The following is a 9,696-nucleotide window of genomic DNA, read 5'->3' on the forward strand; positions in this document are numbered from 1 at the left end:
AGAGAGAGAGAGAGAGAGAGAGAGAGAGAGAGAGAGAGAGAGAGAGGGGGGAAGAAACAATGGAGAATGGAAGCGAAGATCCACAATTACAACTACAAGAGCAACAACAGCCGCAGCCGCGACGGTTGAAACCGATCCCACCGAATCCACCACCAACAGATCGACCGGCTCGTATTTACGCCGACGGTATCTACGATCTCTTCCACTTCGGCCATGCTCGCGCCCTTGAACAAGCCAAAAAACTGTATATTACTTTCTCCTCTATACTCCTTCTTATTTCCCTTTATTTACTCATGGTTTTTATAACCTCCAATTTTGTTTTTTGTGGCATATTACTCCATGATTTTAATAGACTTTGATTGTAATAAGATTTTCCAGTTTCTATATTTTATATTCTCAAATGGGATGCTATATTTCTGAGAGAACTGGAAATATAATGGTAATTGGTATAATTTGTTCCGTTGTGAGAGGGATCCCATCATAGGCGAAAAAGAATGCTGATTAATTTGTGATACTCTGCGCCTAAGCCTCGGTCAGAAGAGTTACATCGTAGCTATATTGGTAGGAAGATAAATGTATCTAGTGTTATATTGAGGGAGTTTTGGCCAATAACATCCCTTAATTATACTTCAAACTTAAACTACATCCTTGTACTACCACGGCGAACAAAAAATATCCCTAAACTATCCAATATGTCACAAGTCAAGAGAACTAACAGCTTTAACAAAAAACATGCAACTTCCCCACAAATGCTACTATCTGTCCCCTCCACTATCATCTTCAACATCCAACAAAATTTGTTTTTTTTACACGGAAGTGCTATTATATAATTCAACCGGCAGCTAAGAGATCGAGCATGATTTGGTTGCATGAAAAGAATTTCTAGAGCCTCTATGGGTTCTGAACTTGGGAAAGGCTTTGCGTTGTTACGTATGGATGGTGAAGTAGTGTGGGGCGCCACTACCTTCCATGGTTTGGTTTTGAAAGCATGCAAAAAGCAATCTTTGCTCAATGTCCTTAAATATAGAAGGTTCATTAGCTTTGTTCTCCATTCAGAACCTAAAGCTGCAATCTTTCTGAGGAACAAACAAGACTATAGAGAAGCCTTGAACTGGGTTATTCAGCTAACTTCAAAGTCAGGGACATAACAAGAAATGGAATACAGTAAAGCTCAAATTGAGAAGCTCAAGGATAGATCCATATGGAGAAGGCAAATCCATTGGTATCCCAGATAGTGTTCAGATCAGACTCCATTGCTAGCAGTGCTCACAGTCATGACTTTGGGGACTCCAGAACAGTTTCTCTGTGCGCGTCAAAACGCTCGTTAACACTAATGACAAAGGCGAAGTAGCTAAAGCAGTTTCTCAAACTTATTCTGTGACTTGAAATCTGGAGTTGAGATTAAAATTAGACCTGTTGGAAAAAAGATGTTTATGCCTAAAGATCCCAATACCACCATTATAGTGCTCGCCCACTAGAATTGGAAGATAATTTCCATGCATTCTTGCAAAATGTTCTTTGAGAAAATGATGATTACAACCCAGCATAGCAAGCACACTCATGCCTACTGCTTGCGGAGAAGAAAGCCATCCTCCATTCTGTTAGTCCTTTAACAAAGTTTTGTATACTTCAAGGATGTTTTTTGTTCACTATATGGTATTTAAGGATGTAACTTAAGTTGGATATAGTTCAGGGATGTTATTAGCCAAAACTCACTATTGAGATGTGCAATAGTTAGCCTGTAAAAGGGAAAAACAGTAAATGTTTGCCTAAGTTGCGTTTTAATTTTCTTGGGATTTTATTAGTTGTAAGCCATGACGAATTTGTGAAATTGAACTGACGTTTTACTTAGACTAAACTATTCATTGCTGAAAATGTAGGTTGCCCAACACTTACCTTCTTGTTGGATGCTGCAATGATGAAATCACCCACATGTACAAGGGAAAAACTGTTATGAATGATAAGGAGCGCTATGAATCTCTGCGCCACTGCAAGTTAGTTCAATGGAGTTGTCAATTCTGTTAAAAGTTTAGCATTTGCTTCAGTCAGATTTACTGAAATGTTTTTTTCTTCTTGCGCTAATACTGAAATGATCAAGTGTCTAATTGTTCATTCAGTTGTTGGTGTCTTCAGAATACGTATACAAAATTATGAACTTATATGCACCTTTAAACTTATAATTTCGTGTTGATGTTTCTTATATTGTGTGTATTGAGGGAAACTTTGATTTTTAAAATGAATGTTGTCTGTAATTTATGTTTGAAGTCCATTCTTTTGTTTACTCTTATATTGTTTTGTTCATTTGCCTTTTGGTTCCCAATGAGATGAATGGTTGAGGTCACTTCTAGCTATTTTGTATAATCATGTGGTTTGTTGGTGTGAGATAAGAGACACAAGGGTGAGAATGAGAGATTGTGTGAAGACGAATGTCTTATACCTGAATTTATTTATAGATTCAATATACAATATAAAAATAGCATATTTACCCCATGTGGGAGACTACTATTATGTTAAACTAGGTATATGACTATTTAAGCTTAATTATCTAGCTCCTCTTCAAGTTGGTGCATCAAGTTGTATGTTCCAAGTTTGTGACACGTGATCTGTTAGAGGATATCTGCTGAATGTATGCAAGTTGATCGTTTCACTTCATCAACTCTGTGATAATATTTCTTGAGAGTATCTTTTCTTCGACAAAGTCACAATAATATTTATGTGCTTGGTTTGTCATGAAATTCTGGATTTGATGCATTATGAAATACATTGTGATTATCATGACTAACGGGTGGCAAAATTAGCTCATGACAACGTGGTCCACTCAACCCATCCATGTTCTTTTACCCTGATAGACCAGACCGAATATCTTTTTCTTTTTCGATAAAGAGTCTTAATCCAATAAATAGAATATTTGGTTGAAAGAGAGCTCAATAAAGAATACAAAAAATAGAGTGAAGTGCCACAAAACCTTAAGAGAAAGAGTCTGAAACTGATGGAAGATGGAACAGGATATTGAGTTAAGTTTGCTGGATAGTGTTGGAAAACAGCCATCGGAAAAGGTTGCTGAAACATCCTGTTCGAGGGGAAAATAACGTTTGAAACAAAAAACACACTGCGTAATTGCTAGAGATGTCGGAGCTAAACTTGACAACTTAGGGTGCCGGAAAACTTAAGTGGAAGTGATTTAGATGGCCTACTTGATTTGACTCCAAAGATGCTGGAAAGAAAGATTGGAAGTGGCCATAAAGATGATAAAACAAAAACGCTCTCTGGGATTTGACTGAAAGGTACTAAATAATAAAGGAATTTGACTGGACAAGTGGACAGTCTTGGGCTAGGGTTCGGTGATAAGAGTTGCTCAGAACCTCGGTGGGGGATTGAGATTGACGAGTCTGAGGAAAGCAGTTGCAGTTTACGGGAAACTACCTCACGGGCCAGCCGATGAGATATTTTAGCCGCAAAAGTTTTCTTCTCTTAGATATGCCTTTTGGGTTGTGCTTGCATGGAAATTTCGGTCTTATAATGGTACTAGATTTTGCGCAAGCACTCATTGAAGGTTACAGGGCACAACAATTTCTTCTCCTGGATTGTCACCGGTATCTAAGTTACACTTCTCGGCAAACTTCTGATAGCAAGCACTGATACTGTGCGAGTAATAAGAGATAAGAAGAAAAGACTGAGAGAACACGTGAAACCTAATGTCTGATCCTGTTATAGGCACACGATAAAAACATATATAGGTAAATAATATGGGACACTACTATTATTCTGTTGTATTACACCAAGCATAACCAATTACACATAACTATCTAATAGTAGGAATTACTGTTCTGATTCTTGCCGACATTTTTTGGTTTCTAAGGAGGTGATATGCATGATATTGCATGAAATCCTACTTGCTGAATATGTTCTTATCTGAATCTGCACGTGCTGTTAGCCTGTTAGAATGTCTAATAATGTAATTCTGATGGGGTTATGTCACCCTTTATATTAAATTGTGTTATGGTTGCTATATTGTCCTCATTTTAGGTTAATTGTGTATGCATTGATGCAGATGGGTTGATGAAGTTATTCCAGATGCACCTTGGGTTGTTACCCCGGAGTTCATTGAGAAACATCATATCGACTATGTGGCACATGATGCTCTTCCGTAAGGCTAAATGGCCCATAAAATTTTTACTTCTGTTGATCTGCATGAGGTCCTTGTTCCTTCATTCCTTGGAACTGATATTTAGAGAAGCTTCTGATATTATATTGGTTATTTTACTTTAAGATGGATTAGCTTTGCATAACTAATTTAAGCCCCCCCCCCCCCCGCGCGGGTATGGTTTGCCTTGTATTATTTGTGTTTTCTTTTGGTTCATAGATATTTAACTTTTAATATTTCCTCTTCTTGTCTCTACATGTCAGTTATGCAGATGCAAGTGGAGCTGGAAATGATGTTTACGAGTATGTAAGTCCATAATGAACTTCAGTTATATCATAGGAGACTTTCTACCTTATTCCTTAATGTTTCTTTTTGAAAGAATTGAATTTGTATCTGTACAATGTTTGTGTGCATATACCAGGGTATCTGCAACTTGTGGATCTTTTTTAACATGCTCTATGAAATTCGTTCTTGATTCATTATAAGATTTCTAGTTTGATATGCTCTCTTAATGCATGCTGAAGCCTTGTCTGATGTGAGTATTGTGAAAACCTGTGTTATTAGGTTAAGTCCATTGGTAAGTTTTTGGAGACCAAGCGGACTGATGGAATATCTACTTCAGATTTAATAATGAGGATTGTAAAAGATTACAATGAATATGTGATGCGCAATTTGGACCGAGGATATTCAAGGAAGGATCTTGGTCTAAGCTACGTGAAGGTATGCTCTTTAGTTTTTTAATTGGGTGATTTAATACCTTGCCTTTCCCAGGAAAAAAAGTGTTTTAATTGGATGATGTAGACTTTCTGCTAGCATTAGCTTTACATTTCGCTTTTTGTTTGCTTTGCCACGTATTAACCTCATTATTGCTTCTTTTAGGAAAAAAGGCTGAGAGTGAACAGGGGGTTGAAAAAGTTGCATGAGAGAGTAAAGAAACAACAAGAAAAAGTGGAAGAGAAGGTATACTCTTCTTTATATGACTTACAAACTCTACAGATGCATTTCATTTCTTTAATTTCAAATGCGAGCTTGTGGTAGAGCCTCCATAGTATATCTTGTTTGTGAATATAGTTGGCAATTACCTAGAAAAAACTGGGGGAAAGGATATTAAGATCCCTGTCCTCCAGCTGCTAGATTTTGAGTGTCTGTTTTTCAAATGGCACTTTGAGCAATGAAAGGGTAGTATTGGAAACAGTATGAGCGCGCGTAAGGTAAAGTTGAATTGGAGGATACAATTAATAAGATGTGAATAATATGAAGTGTTACGTGGATCGGTTTGGCACATCCTAGACCGAGACAGATCTAAGACTTCTAGAACATGAGTGCACCACCATTAAGTGGGAATTGAACCCTATTCCTTTGGGTGAATAACTTAACATTTGATCAAGTCCACCATTCGACCTTATTGGAGCATGCGTACCAGTTTATATTAAATCAATTCTTGGAAATATGTACATAAAATACCTAGTTCGGCGGAAAGACCATGGGTTCACGTGCACTGTATCATGGGGGTAAATCCGCCCCTGATCCTATAATGGAATTACAACATTATACCGTCACTGAAAGTAAGGAAAAAAAACATTGCTTTGTGAGTTAGGTGTTCAATTTTTTTATCATCTCTACAACTCTCATTTCTCATGTTATTAGATTCTTCACATTTTAAGCTGACAGCATTTCATTAGGTCAAGTTGTCACCCTAGGAGATGAAGCATTCACATTATGTCATGCATAGGAACTTGGATAAATACAGTAGCGATCCATATTTTCATAATAGCTATACTAGCATGGATCCATGCTTGTGCATTTAGTTGTTTTTTCTTATGGATAGGGTGATATGTCCAACCACTTCTAGATGCATCAGTATAATCCTTTGGTGAAAATGGTTTGACTTTGTTGGGTCCACATTGGTATGCTTTCCTTTGTTGTGAGAGTGCTGGAGCTTTAAAATTAGTGCAAGTAGTTCACTCAGCCTGTAATGAAGTGTTCATGAGCTTTTGGGTTTGCTTGCCCATTATGATGTGGCTTGGCTGATAATACTCCCTCCGGTTCAAAATAAGTGTCTACTTAACCATTTGCACACCCCTTAAGAAAATACTAACTCCTAGAAAAAAAATAGGTAATTTGACTAAACTATCCCTAATTAAAATTTCCTATTTAATGATATCATAGAAAATTAGAGTAATTTAAAAGACTTTCAGGAATATGTAAATAAGGGCAATTATGGAAAATAAGGTTAATTCTTTCTTGGTAAGTGACACTTATTTTGAACCAACAAACAAAGGCTAAGTGGACACTCTTTTTGAACCGGAGGGAATATATATTTATTTCTGTAAATGAGCTTGCATCCGATTATGGTTAATGTTGTGTTGCTCTGTGTATTACTACCTTCTTCGTGAATTTTCCTCTTACTATTCTACTGATTAGTCATAATAGTTTATCACCTAGTAGAATTTGGGTGGAGGCAGTGGGAATTGCGATTTTCTGATGAATGAGCTATGATAGCAGATGCTACTTCTCATCTGAGATGCTAGGTTTCTGAGTGAAAAAAAAGCTCTCTGAATTGTTTGTAGAAAAACGTCAAACGTGATTCTTTTTACTACATCTTTTGTAACATGTTACCATAAATGAAGCAATACATAGTCGTTCTGATAGCTCTTGTGTATGTTAATGAAATGAACATAAGAATTGCCCGTCATCATACTCTTTCAGTCTAAGCTATTTATAGTCTTCTAGCGCAAAACATGTTGAAAGACTATTTCTTGCAGATACAAACAGTAGCAAAGCATCGGAATATTTGGGTGGAAAATGCTGATAGATTGGTTGCTGGTTTCCTTGAGATGTTTGAAGAGGGTTGCCACAAGATGGTGAGATCACTCTCCCGCTTTTCCCATCCCCCCATCCTTCCCACGCTCCTCTTCTCTTGTCTCTATCTTGTACTCAATCCCCTACAGTTGCCTGGCAAAAGAAAAATTTAGCACTAAGCACACACAAGTGATTCCACATTGGCAACCCAGAGTGTTGAATGTCCCTGTATGAGTGGTTTAACTTCGCTCGTCTGATCATGTCTTGGGATTTCAATAGGGCACAGTCATAAGAGACCGAATTCAAGAACAGATAAGGACCAAGAGTATAAAAGGGCTTCTATATGACAAAGAAGACGACGATGATGATTATGACTACTATTATGGGAGCACTGACGATGATGAAGAATACTACGATGGTGAAGATGAAGACTAGGGTACCTCACTTTTCCGAGTTCTGAACAGTAAGGTACTTTCGTGGTAAGCTTCACCGTGTAAAGTGTAGCTTATGAATCAAGTTGGTTGAAGATGTATTATGTGTAACAGTTGGGTGCGCCTGCAATGTGCATGTTTTCTTTGGTTAGGATTTAGTGGCAATTAGTTGTGTTGTAAAACCATGATCAAGCATAGTCTTGTACTGTCGCGCTGTCAAGCAGAGTGATTTGTCTAATATGAGATCAGTAATTACATGTTTTTGAAAGGCGAAATACATAAGCGGCCCCTTCAAGTTGTTCTCAACGGTCAGCCAGACACCTCAACTGACCCTTTTATCATTTAAACACTTCAAGTGGCTATTAACTGTACCAAATAGACACCTCATAGTGACATGGCAAGTTACGTGCATTTTAGTTACAGTTTAGCGCGTGAGTCTTTTATCAGACTTGTTTTCTCTTATTTTTAGAATTAAGTTAAATTTTATGTCTGGGTCCCACGCCACATTATCATTTTTGCCCACATCTTTTAACGATCAAACCAGTGTTTTTTCACCCAAATTTCATATGAACCTTCCTCACCCCAACATCATTATCTCCACGACTCCACCACCTTAAACCACCACCTTCCACTGTAAATTCGCCACCTATATTTCAACTTGGATGCAAAAACTAATAAAAAAAAAAAGAACAAAAAAAAAAAAAACTAGAAGCTCGCATCGAGAAGGTTTCGTCAATAGTGGTATAACTCCTGTGTATTTCACTATCTCAAATCTGCCAGAGTTCATCGCCGGCGGACTGTTTATACTAGCTGCTATTGCTAGTCGAAAATGGAGCCTTGCCGGCGAATACAGCTGGTCATTTATTGTTGCTTTGTTTTTTCTCTACCTTCTCTCTGTTTCTACTAACACCTAAAATAAGTTGAGTTGGTCAGTTGGTTTGCTGATAAAGAGGCGAAATTAGAAGAGTGGTTGGGAGAATAAGGAATTTGTAAAGTCCCATTTTCTTTTCTTTGTGGATGTTGCTCTATTACATATAAATCGTTAATCATTGGAGTATTTTCTGTCCTACAATGGCGTTGGCTCTACTAAATCAGGGACGAGAGAGATAGGAGGTGAGAGGGAGATGGGGCGGAAGGAAGAAGAAGAAGAAGAATAGGGTTGGGCGTTGGGAAAGGTACTGGTGTGCTAAAAATTTAAAAAGGGTTTTTTTTGTCTTTCTTTGTTAATAACACGTGTCATTGTTTAATTAGTTCGTTTGACACGTCATTGGCAGGTGTAATTCACGCATTTGGTCTGCTGCACTCGGGTGTCTATTTGGTACAGTTAATAGCCACCTGAAGTGTGTAAATGATAAAAGGATCAATTGAGGTGTCTGACTGACCGTTGAGGAGAACTTGAAGGGGCTGTTTATGTATTTCACCTTTTGAAAATGCAAATTCTTGTGGCAAGTGCATATTAAGGACCCCGTTTCTTGACTTCATATTTTACAGCTTCAGCAGAGCAATTTTAAGTGTTTATTAATGGATTGCGTTGCACTTCATTTTTTGTTGATCAGGATTAAAAATCTTTTGGCAACTTGACTCAACGTTCTCTGTGAATCAAAAGTTGTATGATTAAGAAACACTAGAAAAAGTTTAGAAAGAACAAAACCAAAAAAATAATCATAAAAATTTAGAATTTCACTTTATGGGAACTGCATTATGAAGATGGGTTACGGTGATTTGATAGATCTTTGGAGCTATAGGACAGACAGATGCTTCATTACCCTTTTAGCTAGTAGACTAGCTGAATAATCATTTTTATCTCTATGTACTAGTTACCTCATTAAATAATCCAGATAAGCTCGACAAATAGTTACGTTCAGCAATTAGTTTTGGTCCATTTGGAATCCATTATATCATTCGGCACGCCTAATTTATAAATTACAGCAAATTATCTCATTCTCTTGGATGTATGAAGTTTACGGCCATTTCATTTATGGCATTCCACGTTTGAAAGGTACGTACATGGTGGAAAGTGGAAACCTTCATAATGGCCAATTAGAAAGAATTTTATGACTCTTTGAGTTTTCCCGTACGTTCTAATTATTTGTCCAACTTGTCTGATTGTTTTCTAAGTTTTAAACATTGAAAACTTCCAAGAAAAATTAATATTGTCATATTGTTCAATGACTACAAATTGGACCAAAAAGTTCACGTGTGATGATTGCAGATTGAAATTCCCCACCAAAATTTTCAGAGATTAGATTCAATTCTTTTTGAAAGTATAGTTATTCACAAACATTTTCCCCCATATTGCGAATTTTAACTCTTTTTTTC

The 9,696-nt window shown here is 37.2% G+C and overlaps 1 protein-coding gene across 1 annotated transcript; it reads left to right on the plus strand.

The window, feature by feature from the left end:
- The first annotated feature begins 6 nt into the window (after nucleotides 1-6).
- Nucleotides 7-8,853, plus strand: LOC109212676 (choline-phosphate cytidylyltransferase 1-like). Its single transcript, XM_019376346.1, has 8 exons — nucleotides 7-244; nucleotides 1,881-1,994; nucleotides 4,052-4,147; nucleotides 4,408-4,450; nucleotides 4,709-4,864; nucleotides 5,024-5,104; nucleotides 6,910-7,008; nucleotides 7,226-8,853. Exons 1-8 carry the CDS (start codon nucleotides 60-62, stop codon nucleotides 7,379-7,381), a joined length of 930 nt encoding a protein of 309 aa, XP_019231891.1. The 5' UTR covers nucleotides 7-59; the 3' UTR covers nucleotides 7,382-8,853.
- Nucleotides 8,854-9,696: the final 843 nt, after the last annotated feature.

The sequence above is a fragment of the Nicotiana attenuata genome, unplaced genomic scaffold (genome assembly GCF_001879085.1).
Source record: "Nicotiana attenuata strain UT unplaced genomic scaffold, NIATTr2, whole genome shotgun sequence".
Taxonomy (NCBI): Eukaryota; Viridiplantae; Streptophyta; class Magnoliopsida; order Solanales; family Solanaceae; genus Nicotiana; species Nicotiana attenuata.